The sequence below is a fragment of the Caloenas nicobarica genome, chromosome 36, assembly GCF_036013445.1.
Source record: "Caloenas nicobarica isolate bCalNic1 chromosome 36, bCalNic1.hap1, whole genome shotgun sequence".
In the NCBI taxonomy this organism is placed as follows: domain Eukaryota; kingdom Metazoa; phylum Chordata; class Aves; order Columbiformes; family Columbidae; genus Caloenas; species Caloenas nicobarica.
Window position 1 is genome coordinate 953250 of NC_088280.1, and position 21153 is coordinate 974402.

The 21153-nt window shown below is 59.6% G+C and overlaps 2 protein-coding genes across 3 annotated transcripts; both read left to right on the forward strand.

Moving 5' to 3' along the window:
* Positions 1–1395: 1395 nt before the first annotated feature.
* On the forward strand, positions 1396–6257 carry LOC136000913 (collagen alpha-1(I) chain-like). The gene is made up of 3 exons (XM_065654912.1): positions 1396–3684; positions 5365–5710; positions 6211–6257. Exons 1-3 carry the CDS (start codon positions 1396–1398, stop codon positions 6255–6257), a joined length of 2682 nt encoding a protein of 893 aa, XP_065510984.1.
* A 189-nt stretch (positions 6258–6446) lies between these two features.
* Positions 6447–20791, forward strand: ILVBL (ilvB acetolactate synthase like). 2 transcript variants are annotated; one of them, XM_065654896.1, is made up of 17 exons: positions 6447–6501; positions 7016–7057; positions 8583–8714; positions 8819–9020; positions 10091–10218; positions 11612–11750; positions 12905–13016; positions 13083–13182; positions 14720–14817; positions 15598–15734; positions 15818–15952; positions 16027–16141; positions 17149–17318; positions 18969–19039; positions 19125–19196; positions 19291–19396; positions 20514–20791. In XM_065654896.1, the coding sequence occupies exons 3-17, from the start codon at positions 8601–8603 to the stop codon at positions 20690–20692; spliced, it is 1878 nt and encodes a 625-aa protein (XP_065510968.1). In that variant the 5' UTR covers positions 6447–6501; positions 7016–7057; positions 8583–8600; the 3' UTR covers positions 20693–20791. The 2 variants fall into 2 exon arrangements, with proteins under 2 accessions (XP_065510968.1, XP_065510967.1); XM_065654895.1 differs by lacking the exon at positions 6447–6501 and adding an exon at positions 6585–6608.
* The last annotated feature ends 362 nt before the right edge of the window (positions 20792–21153 follow it).

Sequence of the window (21153 nt, forward strand, 5' to 3'; positions counted from 1 at the left end):
GAGGCACAGGGGGGACATTCGGACACTGGCACACTGGACAGCAGGACAGACGGACACCCAGACCCGAACGGACGCCCGGACAAGCAGACGGACAGACGGACACCGGGACAGACACCTGGCTAGGCGGACACCCGGACAGGCGGACACCCAGGCAGCTGGACAGACGGACGACGGGGCACCAGGACAGATGGACACCCGGGCAGCCAGACAGACAACCGGATACCTGGAGAACCGGACAGACGGACAACTGAACGGACAGCGGGACGCCGGGGCAAACACCTGGACAACCGGACAGACGGACACCTGGAACTAATGGACACCCAGACAGATGGACACTCAGACCTCCCGGACAGATGGACGAACGCCCGGACAAACGGACAGACACCAGGATGAACACCCGGACGGACAGATGGACGGACAGGCAGACGGATGGACACCCGGACCCCCAGACAGACAGACGGCAGGACAACCGGACGGACAGATGGACCCCCCAGACACCCAGCTTCCCCCGGACAGACAGACGGACGAATGGACACCCAGACAAACACCTGGAAAAACGGCCAAATGGAGCCTCGGACAGACAGCCGGACAGCCGGACGGACAGACAGGCGGACAGACGGACAAACGGACACCTGGACAAACAGAAGGCAAACTGGCCAAACGGACCCCCGGACAGACAGACAGGCACTCGGACAGACAGACAGACAGACACCTGGACAGACGGATCCCCGGACAGACAGACACATGGATGGACAGACACCCGGACAGACATCCGGACAGACAGACACACACACGGACAGACACCTGGACGGACAGACGGATACATGGACAGACAGAGCCCCGGACGGACAGACAGACCCCAGGACAGACAGACGCATGGACGGACAAACCCCCAGACGGACAGACAGACATATGGACAGACAGAGCCCCGGATGGACATCCGGACAGACACGCACACACATGGACAGACAAACCCCTAGACGGACGGACAGACCCCAGGACGGACAGACGCATGGACGGACAGACCCCTGGACAGACAGACAGATCCCCAGACAGACAGACACATGGACGGACAGACCCCTGGATGGACGGACAGATACATGGACAGACAGAGGCCCGGACGGACGGACGGACACTCAGAAGGACACATGGACAGACCCCCAGACACCCGGACGGACGGACAGACCCCAGGACGGACAGACCCCCCCCGGATGGACAGACAGATCCCCGGACAGACAGATGCATGGACAGACAGACCCCTGGATGGACAGACAGATACATGGACGGACAGACAGATCCCCAGACAGACAGACACATGGACGGACAGACCCCTGGACGGACGGACAGATACATGGACAGACAGAGCCCCGGACGGACGGACACTCAGAAGGACACATGGACAGACCCCCGGATGGACGGACAGACCCCCGGACGGACGGACAGACCCCAGGATGGACAGACCCCCCCCCGGACAGACGGACAGATCCCCGGACAGACAGACACATGGACGGACAGACCCCCAGACAGACGGACAGATACATGGATGGACAGAGCCCCGGACGGACGGACACTCAGAAGGACACATGGACAGACCCCCCCCGCCCGGACGGACGGACAGACCCCCGGACAGACAGACAGACCCCAGGATGGACAGACAGATACATGGACAGACAGAGCCCTGGACAGACGGACACTCAGAAGGACACATGGACAGACCCCTGGACAGATGGACAGCCCCCTGGACGGACAGACGGACGGACAGACAGACGCCCCCCCGGACGGATGGACAGACCCCCGGATGGACGGACAGACCCCCCCCCCAGCCCCCCCGGATGGACGGACAAATCCCCGGACAGACAGACGCATGGACGGACAGACCCCTGGGTGGACAGACAGATACATGGACAGACAGAACCCCGGATGGACGGACACTCAGAAAGACACATGGACAGACTCCCAGACACCCGGACGGACGGACAGACCCCCCCCAGACGGATGGACAGATCCCTGGACAGACAGAGCCCCGGACAGACGGACACTCAGAAGGACACATGGACAGATCCCCAGACGGACAGACGGACCGACCCCCGGACAGACGGACACTCAGAAGGACACATGGACAGACTCCCAGACACCCGGACAGACGGACAGACCCCCAGACAGACGGACACTCAGAAGGACACATGGACAGACCCCCGGACACCCGGACAGCCCCCCGGCCGGACAGACAGACGGATGCACAGACAGGCCCCCAGACGGACAGATGGACAGACCCCCGGCCGGACAGACGGACCGATGCACAGACGGACGGATGGACAGCCAGCCCCCCGGCTGGACAGACGGACGGACGCACAGACCCCCAGCCGGACAGACGGACGGATGGACAGACAGCCCCCTGGCCGGACAGACGGACGGATGGACAGACAGCCCCCCGGCCGGACAGACGGACAGATGCAGAGACAGACCCCCAGACGGACAGACGGACGGATGGACAGCCAGCCCCCCCGGCCGCACAGACGGACAGACGCACAGACAGACCCCCAGCTGCACAGACGGACGGACGCACAGACAGACCCCCAGACGGACAGACGGACGGACGCACAGACAGACCCCCAGCCACACAGACGGACGGACGCGCAGCCCCCCGGCCGCACAGACGGACGGACGCACAGACAGACGGACGGACGCGCAGCCCCCCGGCCGGACAGACGGACGGACTCACAGACAGACCCCCAGCCGCACAGACGGACGGACGCACAGACAGCCCCCTGGCCGGACAGACGGACGGACTCACAGACAGACCCCCGGCCGCACAGACGGACGGACGCACAGACAGACCCCCAGACGGACAGACGGACGGACGCACAGACAGACCCCCAGATGGACAGACGGACGGATGGACAGCCAGCCCCCCCGGCCGGACAGACGGATGGACGCACAGACAGACCCCCAGATGGACAGACGGACGGACGCGCAGCCCCCCGGCCGGACAGACGGACGGACGCACAGCCAGACGGACGGACGCACAGCCAGCCCCCCGGCCGCACAGACGGACGGACGCACAGACAGACGGACGGACGCACAGACGGACGGCCGCGCAGCCCCCCGGCCGGACAGACGGACGGCCGCACAGACAGATGGACGGACGCACAGACAGATGGACGGATGCACAGCCAGCCCCCCGGCCGGACAGACAGACGGCCGCACAGACAGACGGACGGCCGCACAGACGGACGGACGCACAGCCCCCAGGCCGGACAGACGGACGGCCGCACAGCCAGACGGACGGCCGCGCAGCCAGACGGACGGCCGCACAGACAGATGGACGGACGCACAGCCAGCCCCCCGGCCGCACAGCCAGACGGCCGGCCGCGCAGCCCCCCGCTCCCGCCCCGTCCTCACCGGCGGCCGCCCCCCGGCGCGCAGCAGCCCCAGCAGCGCGGCGGCGGCTCCGAGCGCGGCGGCTCCGACGGCGGCGGCGACAACCGGGACGAGGCGGCGGGAGCGGCCCCGGGAGCGGCCCCGGGAGCGGCGGCAGCAGCAGCGGCATCGGGGGAACGCGGCGGGGGGGACCCCGGCGGGGGGGACCCCGGCGGGACACGCGGGGCCGGCGGGAGGCGGCATCGCGCTGCGAGGGCGGCGGAGGAGCCGCGTTATAGAGGGAGCGGGGAGGGGCTGGGAGGGGTTGGGGACACCGGGGAGGGACCGGGGAGGGGTTGGGGACACCGGGGAGGGGTTGGGGACACCGGGGAGGGACCGGGGAGGGGTTGGGGATACAGGGGTTGGGGACACTGGGGAGGGGTTGGGGACACTGGGGTTGGGGACACTGGGGAGGGGATGGGGACACTAGAGAGGGGATGGGGACACTGGGGTTGGGGACACCGGGGAGGGACAGGGGAGGGGATGGGGATACAGGGGTTGGGGACACTGGGGAGGGGATGGGGACACTGGGGTTGGGGACACCGGGGAGGGGTTGGGGACACTGGGGATGGGGACACCGGGGAGGGGATGGGGACACTGGGGTTGGGGACACTGGGGAGAGGATGGGGACACTGGGGTTGGGGACACTAGGGAGGGGATGGGGACACTAGGCGGGGACCGAGAGGGGTTGAGGATACAGAGTATGGGGACACCGGGGAGGGACCGGGGAGGGGTTGGGGATACAGAGGTTGGGGACACTGGGGAGAGGATGGGGACACTGGGGAGAGGATGGGGACACTGGGGTTGGGGACACCGGGGAGGGACAGGGGAGGGGATGGGGATACAGAGGTTGGGGACACTGGGGAGAGGATGGGGACACTGGGGTTGGGGACACTAGGGAGGGGATGGGGACACTAGAGAGGGGATGGGGACACTAGGCGGGGACCGAGAGGGGTTGGGGATACAGAGTATGGGGACACTGGGGATGGGGACACCGGGGAGGGACCGGGGAGGGGTTGGGGACACTGGGGAGGGGTTGGGGACACTGGGGTTGGGGACACCGGGGAGGGACAGGGGAGGGGATGGGGATACAGGGGTTGGGGACACTGGGGAGAGGATGGGGACACTGGGGTTGGGGACACTGAGGAGGGGATGGGGACACTAGAGAGGGGATGGGGACACTGGGGTTGGGGACACTGGGGAGGGACTGGGAGGGGTTGGGGACACCGGGGAGGGGTTGGGGACACTGGGGATGGGGACACCGGGGAGGGGATGGGGACACTAGAGAGGGGATGGGGACACTGGAGTTGGGGACACTGAGGAGGGGATGGGGACACTAGAGAGGGGTGGGGACACTGGGGTTGGGGACACTGGGGAGGGACCGGGGAGAGGTTGGGGACACTGGGGTTGGGGACACCGGGGAGGGGATGGGGACACCGGGGATGGGTTGGTGATACAGGGTATGGGGACACTGGGGAGGGGTTGGGGACAGCGGGGAGGGGTTGGGGACACTGGGGAGGGACCGAAGGGACCCCGGTGGGAGCGGGGGGGGGACGACGGTGACACCGGGGAGGAGGGACAAGGGAGGGCGGTCAGGGCTGGGGACAAACCGGCCCCGGGGGTGGGGACAAACCGCGGAGGAACCGGCGCCACCGGGGGCGGGGGGAACCCCGGGGGGACACCGGGGAGGGCGGAGAGTGCTGGGACGGGGACCCAGGCGTCCGGGCACCCACCCCCCCCCTCAAAACGGCTTCCAGGGGACCCAGGCGTCCGGGGGCTGCCCCCATCTCCCCATCATTGGGTGCCCGGACGCCTGGGTCCCCTGGAAGAGATTGCGGGGGGGGCCGGACGCCTGGGTCCCCTGGAAGACACTGGGGGGGGCCCGGACGCCTGGGTCCCCTGGAAGACACTGGGGGGGGCCCGGACGCCTGGGTCCCCTGGAAGACATTGCGGGGGGGGGCCGGACGCCTGGGTCCCCTGGAAGACATTGGGGGGGGGGCCGGACGCCTGGGTCCCCTGGAAGACATTGCGGGGGGGGGCCGGACGCCTGGGTCCCCTGGAAGAGATTGCGGGGGGGGCCGGACGCCTGGGTCCCCTGGAAGACACTGGGGGGGGCCCGGACGCCTGGGTCCCATGGAAGACACTAGGGGGGGGGCCGGACGCCTGGGTCCCATGGAAGACATTGCGGGGGGGTACCCGGACGCCTGGGTCCCTCCCGTTGGTGACGTCACCGTGGACGGGAAGTGTCTCCCCGCACCACCCCCCCCCGGGGATTTCACCTCCTCCGATCGTGACGGAGTTTCCGTCCCCCCTGGGAAAGGGGACGGGACCGGGAAGGGGTTTGGGGGAGCGGGGGGGAACACTGGAAGGGGGGGGGAGGGGGGCGCACCTTCCCGGACGCCTGGGTCCCCCAGAGCAGTTTCTGCTCCCCCCTCCCCCTCCCCGAAAATCCACGGGAGACCTCCCCCAATTGACCCCCCCCCATGTGAAACCCCCTGAAACGAGACGACCCCCCCCCACCATGGGAGTCTCATATATGAGACCCCCCCTCTCCTATGGGAGACCGCCCCCCCCCATGTGAACCACCCCCCGAAACGGCCCCCCCCATGGGAAACCCCCCAAAACGGACCCACCCCCCCCATTGGAGACCCCCCGAAACGGACACACCCCACCATGGGACATCCCCCCAAGCGAGCCCCCCCATGTAAACCCCCATATAACCCCCCCCAAGCGACATCTCCACGTAAAATCCCCCCCCGGGGGAACCCCCATGGGGGACTCCCCCGCCAGGCCCCGCCCACCGCTCCGCCCCTTTCCTGGCCACGCCCCTTCCCTGACCACGCCCCTCGCTCCGATCCTCGCCCTTGGACTCTGCTCAGCCCTGGCCACGCCCCTTCCCCGGACACGCCCCCTGGCCTCTGCCCCGCCCCGCCCCTCAGCCAATCAGCGCGCTCCGCTGAGGGGAAAAAAAAAAAAAAAAAAAAAAGCAAGCTCGGGGGCGAATGACGCGGAGGGGGCGGAGCCGGAAGGTGGCGTCACATGACTCAGGGCGGCGCCACGTGACTCGGGCGGCAGCGCGGGGTCGGTCCGCGGAGGGGGCGTGGTCACGGGGGTGGGCGGGGCTTGGTGGGAAGGGTGGGCGGGGCCGGCAGGGGTGGGCGGGGCCTCGGGGCTTCCGGGACGGGCAGGTGGCGATGGGGGGGACACGGGGGGGTGACCTTGGACCTGGGAGGGGTGGGGGGGTCATGGGACCGGGGGACACCCGGCGGGGGTTTGGGGGTTGCCGTGGGAACGGGGGGGGCGCTGGGGAACGTGGGACCGTGGCGGGGAGGACCCTGGGGGGGGGGGTCACAGGACCAGGGGACAACCGGGGCGGGGGTGGGGGGGCGGGTTTGGGATCCCTGCACCTATCCCCGCCCACCCCCCCGCCTTTTTTAAGCCTAAAAAGGGGTGAATTTGGGGGTTTAAGGAGAAAAATCCGGCGTCCGGATCAGCTCCGGGGGTGGGAATGGGCTAAAACTGGGATTAGTTTGGGGGGGGGTTTAGGCCGGGTTTGGGATTTTCTGCCTCTTCGCCCCCCCCACCCTGCAACCAGGTCTTGCGCCGAGAGTTGGAGAAGACAGACGAGTTCATTAGGGTAATTATGCAAATGAGCTGGGGTTGGGCTTGGCTTAGCGCTGGGGTTGAGCTGGAGAAGTGGTGCTGGTTTTAGTTGAACTGGATTCAGTTAAACTGGGTTTAATTCCTTAGGTTAGGTTAAATTGGGGTCACTTCACCTGTCTCGGTTAAACTGGGTTTGATTAAACCATATTCAGTCAATCGGGTTTGTTTAAACCGGGTTCGATTAAGCTGGGTTCATTTAAACCAGGTTAATTCACTAGGCTTAGTTAAACCGGTTCGCTGGGTTCAGTTAAACCAGGTTAAATGAAACTGGGTTCAGTGAAACCAGGTTAGTTCATCTGCTTTGATTAAACTGGGTTCAAATCCCCGGTTCAGTTAAACCATTTTCAACTAAACTGTGTTCAGTTCACTGGGTTCAATTAGTCCAGGTTTAGTTAGTCCCGGTGCAGTTAACCCAGGTTCAATTAATGCAGGTTCGATTAATCCGGGTTCAGTTCACTGGGCTTGCTTAATCCTGGTTCAGTTAATTTAAGTTTGATTACTGGGTTCAATTAACTTGGGTTCAGTTTACCAGGTTCAATTAATCCAAGTTCTATTAATCCAGGTTCAATTAATAAGGTTCAGTTAATATGGGTTCGATTAATCCAGGTTCAGTTAATCAGGTTCAGTTAATGCAGGTCCAATTAATCCAGGTTCAGTTCACCAGGTTGGATTAATCCAAGTTTAATTAATCATTAATCTGAGTTCAATTTATCCGAGTTCAATTTATCCAATTTCAATTAATCCGGGTTAAATTCACCGGCTTTGATTAATCTAGGTTTAATTAATCCAGGTTTGATTTACCCAATTTAATTAATCCAGGTTCAGTTCACCAAATTTGTTTAATTCAGGTTCAATTAATCCAGGTTTGATTAATGTAAATTCAATTAATCCAAATTCAGTTAATCCAGGTTCAGTTCACCAGGTTCGAGTAATATAGGTTCAATTCATCCGGGTTCCATTCACCCAATTAAATTAATCCAGGTTCAATTAATCTGGGTTCAATTCATCTGGGTTCATTTCACCAAATTTAATTCATCGGGGTTCAATTCACTAAATTTAATTAATCTGGGTTCAATTAATCTGGGTTCAGTTCACCCAATTTAATTAATCTGGGTTCAATTCATCTGAGTTCATTTCACCCAATATAATTAATCCGGGTTCAATTAATCCAGGTTCAATTCACCAAATTCAATTAATCTGGGTTCAATTAATCGAGGTTCAATTAATCTGGGTTCAATTAATCTGGGTTCAATTCACTAAATATAATTAATCCGGGTTCAATTAATCCGGGTTCAGTTCACCAAATTCAATTAATCCGGGTTTAATTAATCTGGGTTCAATTCATCCGGGTTTATTTCACCCAATTTAATTCATCCGCGTTCAATTCACCCATTTTAGTTAATGTGGGTTCAATTAATGTGGGTTCAATTCACCAAAATCAACTAAGCCGGGCTCAACTAAGCCGGGCTCAACTAAGCCAGGCTCACCTCCCCGCCCAGGCCTGTCCTGCCGTCCCCATGGACGCCCTGAGCGGTGTCACCGTGGCCTGCGCCGCCCTCCTGGTGACGGTGGCCACGGCGCTCGTGGCGCTGGCCCATCGCCTGGGCCTCCTCCACCAGCTCTGCCACCAGGTAGGCCGCAACCCCAATTTTTTGCCCAAACCCACCCTTTTTCCCCCCAAACCCCGCACCACCGGGGCCGGGGTGACGCCGTTGACGCCCGCCCGGTGTTACAGGTGGACCCGCAGAGTCCCCGTCACGGCGGGGAGCTGGTGGCCGCCGTGTTGAAGGCCCACGGCGTGCGCTTCGTCTTTGCCTTGGCCGGCGGGCACATCTCGCCCATCCTGGTGGCCTGCGAGAAGATCGGGGTGCGCGTGGTGGACACCCGGCACGAGGCCACCGCCGTCTTCGCCGCCGATGCCGTCTCCCGCCTCTCTGGTGAGCTCCGGGGTCACCTCGTGGTGGCTTTTGTCCCCGTTTGGCACCTACAGGCACCAAGGCCACCACCTTGTTCTGCTCCAAGGTTTTGGGGTGTCCCAACTTGGTTGGGTCCCCGTTGACCTGCAAAGAGTTCGAAGACTTTGGGGGTGTCTAGGGACCTTCTGTGGTGGCTTTTGTCCCCATTTGTCACCTGCAGGCCCAGGAGAAGGTGTCCCCAAGGCCACCACGTTCTCTTGGCTCAATGGGTGGAGAATTTTGGGGTGTCCCAACTTGGTTGGGTGCCCGTTGACCTGCAAAGAGTTCGAAGACTTTGGGGGTGTCCAGGGACCTTCTGTGGTGGCTTTTGTCCCCATTTGTGACCTACAGGCCCAGGAGAAGGTGTCCCCAAGGCCACCACGTTCTCTTGGCTCAATGGATGGAGAATTTTGGGGTGTCCCAACTTGGTTGGGTCCCCGTTGACCTGAGGATGGTTCTAAGACTTTGGGGGTGTCCAGGGACCTTCTGTGGTGGCTTTTGTCCCCATTTGTCACCTACAGGCCCAGGAGAAGGTGTCCCCAAGGCCACCACGTTCTCTTGGCTCAATGGATGGAGAATTTTGGGGTGTCCCAACTTGGTTGGGTCCCCGTTGACCTGCAAAGAGTTCGAAGACTTTGGGGGTGTCCAGGGACCTTCTGTGGTGGCTTTTGTCCCCATTTGTGACCTACAGGCCCAGGAGAAGGTGTCCCCAAGGCCACCACGTTCTCTTGGCTCAATGGATGGAGAATTTTGGAGTGTCCCAACTTGGTTGGGTCCCCGTTGACCTGAGGATGGTTCTAAGACTTTGGGGGTGTCCAGGGACCTTCTGTGGTGGCTTTTGTCCCCATTTGTGACCTACAGGCCCAGGAGAAGGTGTCCCCAAGGCCACCACGTTCTCTTGGCTCAATGGATGGAGAATTTTGGGGTGTCCCAACTTGGTGGGGTCCCCGTTGACCTGAGGATGGTTCTAAGACTTTGGGGGTGTCCAGGGACCTTCTGTGGTGGCTTTTGTCCCCATTTGTCCCCCCGTCCCATCCCCCGTGTCCCCCCAGGTGGTGTTGGTGTCGCCGTTGTCACCGCGGGTCCCGGTGTCACCAACACGGTCACCGCGGTCAAGAACGCCCAGATGGCCGAGTCCCCGCTGCTGCTCATCGGGGGAGCGGCCGCCACCTTACAGAAGGTGAGGAGACAAAAATTCCCTTTTTGGGCACATTTTGTGGGGGGTTTCCTCCATTTTGGGGGGTTTTCGTCCGTTTTGGGGGATTTCCCCCCTTTTTGTTTGTTTTATTTTCCTCAGTTTTGGGGGTTTCTCCTCCATTTTTGGGGTGTTTTCCCCCATTTGGTTTGGTTTTGTTTCCCCCGTTTTGGAGGCGTTTCCCCCCTTTTTGTTCGTTTGGTTTTTTGTCCTCAGTTTTGGGGGTTTCTCCTCCATTTTTGGGGTGTTTTCCCTCATTTGGTTTTGTTTTGTTTCCCCCATTTTGGAGGCGTTTCCCCCACTTTGTTTTTTTCCCTCCATGTGGTGTTTCTTTCCCTCCATTTTTGGGGAGGTTTTCCCTCCATTTTTGGAGGTTTTTCCTCAATTTTGGGGGGCTTTTTGCCCCAATTTGGGGGGATATTCCCTCATAATTTTTTTCCTTTCATTTTGGGGGGTTTTCCCTCCATTTTCAGGCTGGTTTTCCCTCCATTTTTGGGCTGGTTTTCCCTCCATTTTTGGGCTGGTTTTCCCCCCATTTTGGGGGTGGTTTTTCCCCCCATTTTTGGAGGTTTCTCCTCAGTTTTGGGGTGTTTTACCCCTATTTGGGGGGATTTTCCCTCATTTTGGGTTTTTTGGGGTCTGATTTTTGGGGCGATTTTCCTCCATTTTGGGGATTTTTTCCCCCCATTTTTGGGTTTTTTCCCTCCTCTTTTTTTTTTTTTTTTGTTTTTCTCCATTTTTTCCCCCTTCGTTTTTGGGGGGTTTTCCTCCACTTTGGGTTTTTTCCCTCCATTTTTGGGGGGTTTTCCTCCACTTTTGAGGTGTTTCCCCCCATTCAGTGGAGGTTTTCCCTCCACTTTTGCCAGATTTCCCCCCATTTTGGGGGTGGTTTCCCTCCATTTTTTGTTGGTTTTCCTCCATTTTGAGGTGTTTTGCCCCATTTTTGAGGTATTTCCCCCCATTTGGCAGGGAAATTTCCTCCATTTTGGGGGGTTTTCCTCCGCTTTTGGGGAGTTTCCCCCATTCGGTGGAGGTTTTCCCCCATTTTGGGGATGGTTTCCCTCCATTTTATGTTGTTTTTTCTCCATTTTGAGATGTTTCCACCCATTTAGCAAGGGGTTTTCCTCCATTTTGGGGTGTTTTTCCTCCGTTTTTCTGGGGTTTTCCTCTATTTTGGGGGATTTTCCTCCATTTTTGTGGTGTTTCCCCCCCACTCAGTGAGGATTTTTCCTCCATTTTGGCGGGTTATCCGCCATTTTGGGGGTGGTTTCCCTCCATTTTTGAGGCGGTTTTCCTCCATTTTTGGGGCAGTTTTCCTCATATTTTTTCTGTTTTTCCTCCATTTTCGGTGTTTTTCCTCCCGTTTGTGTCCCCGCAGGGCCGGGGCGCGTTGCAGGACATCGAGCAGCTCTCGCTCTTCAAGACCGTCTGCAAATCCTGCGTGTCCGTCCGCGCCGTCCGGGACATCGTCCCCACGCTGCGCCGGGCCATGGCCACCGCTCAGTCTGGGACCCCGGGTACGAGTCGGGGACACCCCAAAAATGGGGGGGACCCCCAAAAAATGAGGGGGGAACACGCCAAAAACCCCCAGATTTTAGCCCCCGAAGGCGTCCTTTTTGGGGATAACATTGGGGATATTGTCCCCACGCTGCACGAGGCCTTCGCCACCGCTCAGTCGGGGACCCTGGGTACGAGGGGGGGGACACCCCCAAAAATGGGGGGGACCCCCAAAAAATGAGGGGGGAACACACCAAAAACCCCCAGATTTTAGCCCCCGAAGGCGTCCTTTTTGGGGATAACATTGGGGATATTGTCCCCACGCTGCACGAGGCCTTCGCCACCGCTCAGTCGGGGACCCTGGGTACGAGGGGGGGGACACCCCCAAAAATGGGGGGGACCCCCAAAAAATGAGGGGGGAACACACCAAAAACCTCCAGATTTTAGCCCCCGAAAGCGTCTTTTTTGGGGGGTAACATTGGGGACATCGTCCGCACGCTGCATGAGGCTTTCGCCGCCGCTCAGTCGGGGACCCTGGGTACAAGGTGGGGGGACACCCCCAAAATGGGGGGAGACACCCCCAAAATGGGAGGTGACACCCCAAAAAATGGGGAGGGGACACATCAAAACCCCCTGTTTTCTAACCCACGAAAAGTGTCTCTTTTGGGGTGACATTGGGATTTGGGGAAGAGTTTTACCCCTGGAAAGTGGGTTTTACCCCCCCAAAAGTGTCTTTTTTGGGGTGACATTGGGAATTTAGGGGAGCTTTTACCCCCCCCAAAAAAGTGTTTAACCCCCAAAAGTGTCTTTTTTGGGATGACATTGGGAATTGGGCAGAGATTTTACTCCCAAAAAGTGGTTTTTAAACCGCAAAAGTGTCTTTTTTGGGGTGACGTTGGGAATTGGAGGGGGTTTTACCCCCGAAAACCCACCCCAAAATTGGCTTTTACCCCCATAAAGTGCTTTTTGCCCCCAAAAGTCTCTTTTTGGGGTGCTGCTATTGGAATTAAGGTGGCTTTTACCCCCCCAAAAAGTGAGTTTTAACCCAAATAAAGAGCTTTTTACCCCCAAAAAAGTGCTTTGTACCCCAAAATCTTGCTTTTCCCCCCCAAAACCCTCTTCCTATCTGACCTCGGGGTGTCCCCCCCTCCCCGCACCCCCAAATTTTTTGCAGGCCCTGTTTTTGTGGAGCTGCCCATCGACGTCCTCTACCCCTTCCACGTGGTGGAGAAGGAAATTGGGGCCACCCGAACTCCCCGGGGGCTCCGGGGGACGTTGGTGACATGGTGAGAACCCCCCCCAGCACCCCAAAAATCCCCAGCACCCCAAAATTAACCCCCCACACCCCATAGGTACCTCCAAAATTACATCCGGAACCTTTTCGCGGGGGCCTGGGAGCCCCAGGATTTGTCGCCGCTGCCCATCCACGTGCCACAGGCCACGCAGGAGGAGGTGGGTTTAGGGGGGACAAGCCCGGCCTAAGTCAGGGTTTGGGGGTGTCGTTACCTGGGGGGCAGCAGGGGGGTGGTTTGGTGTTAAATCAGCTGGGTTTGGGGTTAAATCAGCTGGTTTGGGGGCTAAACTGGGGTGATTTTAGGGATCGGCTGAGCCGGTTTTAGGTTTAAGCTGGGCTGGGTTTAGGGCCCAGCTAAGCTGGTTTTGGGGGATGAGTGAGCTGGTTTTGGGGCTAAACTGGGCTGATTTTAGGGCTCGGCTGAGTCAGTTTTTGGGGCCAAACTAAGCTGGTTGGGAGGATCAGCTAAGCCAGTTTTGGGGCTGAACTGGGGTGATCTTAGAGATCAGCTGAGCTGATTTTAAGGTTAAGCTGGGCTGGTTTAGGGCCCAACTAAGCTGATTTGGGGGCTTAGCTTGAGCCAGTTTTGGGGATAAGCTGGACTGGTTTTGAGGTTAAACCGGACTGATTTTAGGGCTCAGTTGAGCCAGTTGTTGGGGCCCAACTAAGCTGGTTTTTTGGCACCCAAATAATGCCGGCTTTTTGGCCTGACCAGGGTGGGTTTTAGGCCTGACTCAGGTGGGTTTTGAGCCTGACTGGGGTGGGTTTTGGGACAAATTAGGAGGTTTTGGGCCTGACTGGGGTGGTTTTGGGGGCAAATTAGGTGTTTTTTGGGATCAAACAAGGTGGTTTTGGGCCTGCCTGGAGTGGTTTTGGGGGCAAATGAGGCGGTTTTGGGCCTGAGGTGGCTTTGGGCCTGACTGGGATGGGTTTCGGGGTCAAACAAGCCAGTTTTGATCCTGACTGACGTGGTTTTGGGGGCAAATGAGGCAGTTTTGGGCCTGACTGGGGTGGGTTTTGGGGTCAAACGAGGCGGTTTTGGGCCTGACTGGGGTGGGTTTTGGGGTCAAACGAGGCGGTTTGGGGCCTGACTGGGGAGGATTTTGGGGCAAATTAGGTGGTTTTGGGGCAAATTAGGTGGTTTGCGTGACTGGGGTGGGTTTTGTGGTCAAACGAGGTGGTTTTGGGCCTGACTGGGGTGGGTTTTGGGGTCAAACGAGGCGGTTTGGGGCCTGACTGGGGAGGATTTTGGGGCAAATTAGGTGGTTTTGGGGCAAATTAGGTGGTTTGCGTGACTGGGGTGGGTTTTGGGGTCAAATGAGGCGGTTTTGGACCTGACTGAGGTGGGTTTTGTGGTCAAATGAGGTGGTTTTGGTCTTGACTGGGGTGGTTTTGGGGCAAATTAGGTGGTTTTGGGGCAAATTAGGTGGTTTGCCTGACTGGGGTGGGTTTTGTGGTCAAATGAGGTGGTTTTAGTCTTGACTGGGGTGGTTTTTGGGGCAAATTAGGTGGTTTTGGTGCTGACTGAGGTGGTTTTTGGGATCAAACGAGCTGGTTTTGGGCCTGCCTGGGGTGGTTTTGGGGTCAAACGAGGTGGTTTTGGGCCTGGCTGGGGTGGGTTTTGGGGTCAAATGAGGCAGGTTTGGTCCTGACAGAGGCGGTTTTGGGGTCAAACGAGGCGGTTTTGGGTCGCAGGTGCAGCGCTGCGCAGAGCTGCTGAGCCGGGCCAGGAAGCCGCTGGTGCTGGTGGGCAGCCAGGCCATGCTGCCCCCCACGCCGGCCGAGGAGCTGCGGTGAGACACGGCAAAGTGCTCTGGGCACAGATTAACTGGTTTGGGGCTGGATTAACTGGTTTGGGGACAGTTGAGCTGGGTTTTTGGGTGGCTGAACTGGTTTGGGGACAGTTGGGCTGGGTTTTTGGGTGGCTGAACTGGTTTGGGGACAGTTGAGCTGGGTTTGGGGGCCAATCAGCCAATTTGGGGTCTAGTGAGATGGTTTGGGGACAGATGAGCTGGGTTTGGGGACGGCTGGACTGGTCTGGGGCTGGGTGAACTGGTTTGGGGCTGGACGAACTGGTTTTGGGACAGATGAACTGGTTTGGGGACAGTTGAGCTGGGTTTGGGGGCAGATCAGTCAATTTGGGGTCTACGAGATGGTTTGGGGACAGCTGAACCAGTTTGGGGCCAAACTGAGCCAGTTTGGGGCCTCAACTGAGCCATTTTTTGAGGCCAAACCGAGCCAGTTTGTGTCTCCAACCCAGCCAGTTTGGGTCCAAACTGAACCAGTTTGGGGCCCCGACCCAGCCAGTTTTGGGAGTCAAACCAAACCAGTTTGGGACTCTAATTGAGCTGGTTTTGGGGCCAAACCGAGCTGGTTTTGGGTCTCCAACCGAGCCAGTTTGAGGCTCAGACTGAGCTGGTTTTAAGGCCAAACTGAGCCAGTTTGGGGCCTCAACTGAACCATTGTTTTGGGGCCAAACTGAGCCAGTTTAGGGCCCTCATTGAGCCAATTTTGGGGCCAAACCGAGCCAGTTTGGGGGCCGAACGGTTCTGTTTTGTCCCTGCCCCCCCCAGCTCGGCGCTGGAGTCCCTCGGCGTCCCCTGTTACCTGGGGGGCACATCGCGGGGGCTCCTGACCCCCGGCAGCCCCATCCTCCTGCGCCAAAACCGCCGCGATGCCCTTCGCGACGCCGACCTGGTGCTGCTGGCAGGTACTGTGTCCCCAACCGAGGGGTGGTGACACCCCCACAGCGTCACCAACACCCCCCCCGGTGACACCGTTGACGTCCCCAAGGCGCCGTCTGCGATTTCCGCCTCTCCTACGGGCGACTCTTCAACCGCGGCGCCGCCATCGTCGCCGTCAACCGCGACCGGGAGCAGCTTCTGCGGAATTCGGACGTTTTTTGGAAGCCGCGGCTGGCGGTGCAGGGTGAGGGGTCCCCCGGGGGGGTGGTGGCACCCCCAGGGTCGCCCGGGAACGGGGGGTGACGTGGTTTTCGGCAGGGGACGTGGCGTCGTTCGTGGTGCGGTTGGCGAGGAGCCTGAGCGGGTTCGGCTGCCCCAAGGAATGGGGCGAGCAGCTGCGGGAGGCGGAGAGGAGGAAGGAGCAGGAGAACCGGTGAGGGGACGGGGACGAGGGACAGGATGGGGACAGGGATGGGGATGGGACAGGGACAGGAACAGGGATGGAGACAGGGATGGGGATGGGGACAAGGATGGGGACGGGGACAGAGATGGGACAGGAATGGATGTGGCGATGGGGATGGGGACAGGGATGGGGATGGGGACAAGGGTGGGACAAGGATGGGGATGGGGACAGAGAGGGGACAGGAATGGATGTGGGGATGGGGACAGGGATGGGGATGGGGATAAGGGTGGGACAAGGATGGGGATGGGGACAGAGAGGGGACAGGAATGGATGTGGGGATGGGGACAGGGATGGGGATGGGGATAAGGGTGGGACAAGGATGGGGATGGGGACAGAGAGGGGACAGGAATGGATGTGGGGATGGGGACAAGGGTGGGACAAGGATGGGGATGGGGACAGAGATGGGACAGGAATGGATGTGGGGATGGGGATGGGGACAAGGGTGGGGATGGGGACAAGAACGGGACAGGGATGGGACAGGAATGGGGATGGGTACAAGGATGGGACGGGGATGGGGATGGAGACAGAGATGGGGACAAGGGTTGGGATGGGGATGGGGACAAGGATAGGACAGGGATGGGGATGGGGACAATGATGGGATGGGGACAGAGATGGGGACAAGGTTTGGGATGGGGTTGGGGACAAGGATGGGACAGGGATGGGAATGGGGACAATGGTGGGACAGGAATGGGTGTGGGGACAGGGATGGGGACAAGGATGGAACAGGAATGGGACTGGGAATGGGGACAATGATGGGACAGGAATGGGTGTGGGGACAGGAATAGGGACAAGGACAAGGATGGGACAGGGACAGAGATGGGGATGGGGACAAAGAACATCCATTTTGGGGGATCCCACCCCCCGTTTTTGGGGTGTCCTCACCCCCATTTTGGAGCATCTTACCCCCTTTCCAACTGAGTGGGGTCCCCATTTTGGGCGTCCCCACCCCATTTTCGGGTGTTCCCCCCATCCCCAAGGGACAAAGCGGCCGTCCCCGCTCCCCCACACCTGAACCCCCTGGACCTGCTGCTCTGCGTGGACGCGCTGCTGCCCCCCAACTGCATCCTGGTGGCCGACGGGGGCGATTTTGTGGCCACCGCCGCCTACATCCTACGGCCACGGCAGCCCCTGGCCTGGCTGGACCCCGGTGAGTGTCCCCAGGGCCTGGACGGGGTGTCCGTGGTGGGTAAAGAACCCGGGGGTACCAAGATGGCCTCAAGCTGTGCCGGGAGAGGTTTAGCTTGGAAATTAGGAAAAAAATTATTCAGGGAAAGGGCTGAGGTTCTCAGGGGTGTGGGTTAATGGTTGGACTCAATGATCTTGAGGGGCTTTTCCAACCAAATTGATTCTAAGATCAGCTCAGGGCTCAAAATGGCGCCAGAATCACCTCAGGGATCAAAGTGGCATCAGAATCACCTCAAGGCTCCAAATGGTGGCACAAAGATCATCTTAGGGCTCAAAATGGTGGCCATGGGGCATAAAATGATCTCAAAACACAAAATGGTGGCCCCAGGGGCACAAAATCACCTCAGGGCTCAAAATGGGACTAAAATCAACTCGAACCACAAAATGGAGGCCCCAGGGGCCCCTGAATCACCTCAGGGCTCAATGTGGCAGCCCCAGGGGCACAAAATCATCTCAAAACACAAAATGGCACTAAAACCACCTCAAAACACAAAGTGGCGGCCCCAGGGGCGCCAGAATCACCTCAGGGCTCCAAATGGTGGCACGAAGATCATCTTAGGGCTCAAAACGGTGGCCATGCGGCATAAAACCACCTCAAAACACAAAATGGAGGCCCCAGGGTCACAAGAATCACCTCAGGGCTCCAAATGGCGCCAGAATCACCTCAGGGCTCAAAATGGCACCAAAATCACCTCAGGGATCAAAATGGCAGCACCAGGGGCACCAAGATCATCTCAAAACATGAAATGGCACTAAAACCACCTCAAAACACAAAGTGGCGGCCCCAGGGGCGCCAGAATCACCTCAGGGCTCCAAATGGCGCCAAAATCACCTCAGGACTCAAAATGGCCCCAAATCACCTCAAAACACAAAACGGTGGCCCCAGGGGCACCAGAATCACGTCAGGGCTCCAAATGGTGGCACGAAGATCATCTTAGGGCTCAAAACGGTGGCCATGCGGCATAAAACCACCTCAAAACACAAAATGGAGGCCCCAGGGGCACCAGAATCACCTCAGGAATCAAAATGGCGCCAAAATCACCTCAGGAATCAAAATGGCGCCAGAATCACCTCAGGGGTCAAAATGGCCCCAGAATCACCTCAGGGATCAAAACGGCGGCACCAGGGGCACCAAGATCATCTCAAAACACGAAATGGTGCTAAAACAACCTCAAAACACAAAATGTTGGCCCCAGGGGCCCCAGAATCACCTCAGGGCTCCAAATGGCGCCAGAATCACCTCAGGGCTCCGATGGCGGCCCCAGGGCTGTTGGGATCACCTCACGCCAAGAAAAACCTTGAGGAGCTGCAGCGAGTTCAGAGGAGGGAACGGAGCTGGGGAAGGGGCTGGAGAAGGAGGCTGAGGGTGGAAATTTGGGGTGATTTCTTCCCCAAAGGGCTGTGGGGCGTTGGAACAGGCTGCCCAGGGCAGTGCTGGAGCCGCCATCCCCGGAGGGGTGAACGGAGGAGGCTCCTGGGGCCGTTTTGAGGTTCTTGGGGACATTTCAGTGCCGTGTTGGGTTACGGTTGGACTCAACCTTGAGGGGCTTTTCCACCCAAAATGATTCTGGATTCTGTGACGCTCGGTGACATCGCTTGTCCCCCCCGCCAGGACCTTTCGGCACGTTGGGAGTCGGCGGAGGGTTCGCACTCGGCGCCAAGCTCTGCCGGCCCGATGCCGAGGTATGAGGACGTGGTGGCACTTGGGGACACTTGGGGACAATGGGGACACGTGGGGGACAGTGGCCACCACGCCATTTCTCCCCAGGTTTGGGTCATTTACGGCGACGGCTCCTTGGGCTACAGCTTGATGGAGTTCGACACCTTCGTGCGGCACAAGGTGGGTGACGCTCACAATAAGGGACACGGTGCCGGGGGGGGGGACACGGCGGTGTCACCGGGGGGTGGTGACATTACGTTTGTCCCCCCCGCAGACGCCGGTCATCGCGCTGGTGGGGAACGACGCGTGTTGGAGCCAGATTGCGCGCGAGCAGGTGGCTTTGCTGGGCAGCAACGTGGGATGTGGCCTCGCGTACCTGGGTAATGTCCCCTCTGTCACCTCTGTCGCCGGGGTTGGGGACACGCGGGTGAGCCTGCGGTATCTGAGGGGGAATTTGAGGCAGGGTTGGTGGCACCGGGTGACAATGAGAGGGGAGCGGTGGCATCTTGGCAAAGTGGACGGAGCTGTGGCTGGTCCCCCCGTGTCACCCTGAGCAGACCCGACCCCGTCACCCGGTGTCACCCTACGTGGAGCCACCCCCGTTGTCCCCGTGTCACCCATGGCTGGTGCCACCAGGTCGCCCTGGGCGGGGGTCAGGGGACACCTGGTGGCACTTTGTCACCTTTGGGAGGATCAGGCCAAGGTGGTGGCACCAGGTCACAGCTGGTCCCCCCGTGTCACCCTGAGCAGACCCAACCCCGTCACCCAGTGTCCCCATGTCACCTCCCATCTCCAGGAGGTGACAGAGCCACCCCTAGTGTCCCCATGTCACCCATGTTTGGTGTCCTCATGTCACCCCAGATCAGGCCACGTTGGTGCCACCGTGTCACCCCTGTCCCCCAGTGTCCTCCATATCGAGCCACCCCCAGTGTCCCCATGTCACCCATGGCTGCTGTCCCCATGTCACCCAGGATCATCCCATGTTGGTGCCACCATGTCACCCCGAGCAAACCCAACCCCTGTCCCCAGTGTCCCCATGTCACCCAGGATCAGGCCATGTTGGTGCCACCGTGTCACCCCTGTCCCCCAGTGTCCCCCATATCAAGCCACCTCCAGTGTCCCCATGTCACCCATGGCTGGTGTCCCCATGTCACCCTGGATCACGTCCCACCTGCTGTCCCCATGTCACCCCGGATCATCCCATGTTGGTGCCACCATGTCACCCTTATCCCCCAGTGTCCCCCATATCGAGCCACCCCTAGTGTCCCCATGTCACCCAGGATCATCCCATGTTGGTGCCACCATGTCACCCTTATCCCCCAGTGTCCCCCATATCGAGCCACCCCCAGTGTCCCCATGTCACCCATGGCTGGTGTCCCCGTGTCACCCCAGATCAGGCCATGTTTGTGGCACCGTGTCACCCCAAGCAGCCCCACCCCGTCCCTCGCAGTGTCCCCACGCCCCCGCCCCGGGTGACAGTGCCACCGTTGTCCCCAGATTACGAGGCGGTGGCCGCAGCGCTGGGTGGCCGGGGGTGGGCGCTGGGCCGGCCCGAGCGCCAGCGCCTGGAGCAGCTGCTGCGGGTGGCACAGGACACGTGTCACCAGGGCCACCCCGTGCTGCTCAACGCCCTCATCGGCCGCTGCGGCTTCCGCGACGGCGCCATCTCCGTCTGACGGCCCCAAGGTGGCCACAAAGTGTCCCCAACGCGGGGTGGGGGACACCGGTGCTGTCCCCGACCTCAACGCAGGGGACGGATGTGTCCCCAGGGCAGTAAAGTGTCACTGTGTGTGTCCCCCCCCCGCCATGTCCTGTGCCATCAATGTGGGTGTCGCCACCTGGGGGACACCCCCAGTGACATTTGGGGAGGGTCAAGTGACAGTTTGGGGATGGTCAAGTGACAGTTTGGGGATGGTCAAGTGACAATTTGGGGATGGTCAAGTGACATTTTGGGGACAGTCAAGTGACATTTTGGGGACGGTCAAGTGACAATTTGGGGACGGTCAAGTGACAGTTTGGGGATGGTCAAGTGACAATTTGGGGATGGTCAGGTGAAAATCTGGGGATGATCAAGTGACATTTTGGGGACGGTCAAGTGACAATTTGGGGATGGTCAAGTGACATTTTGGGGACGGTC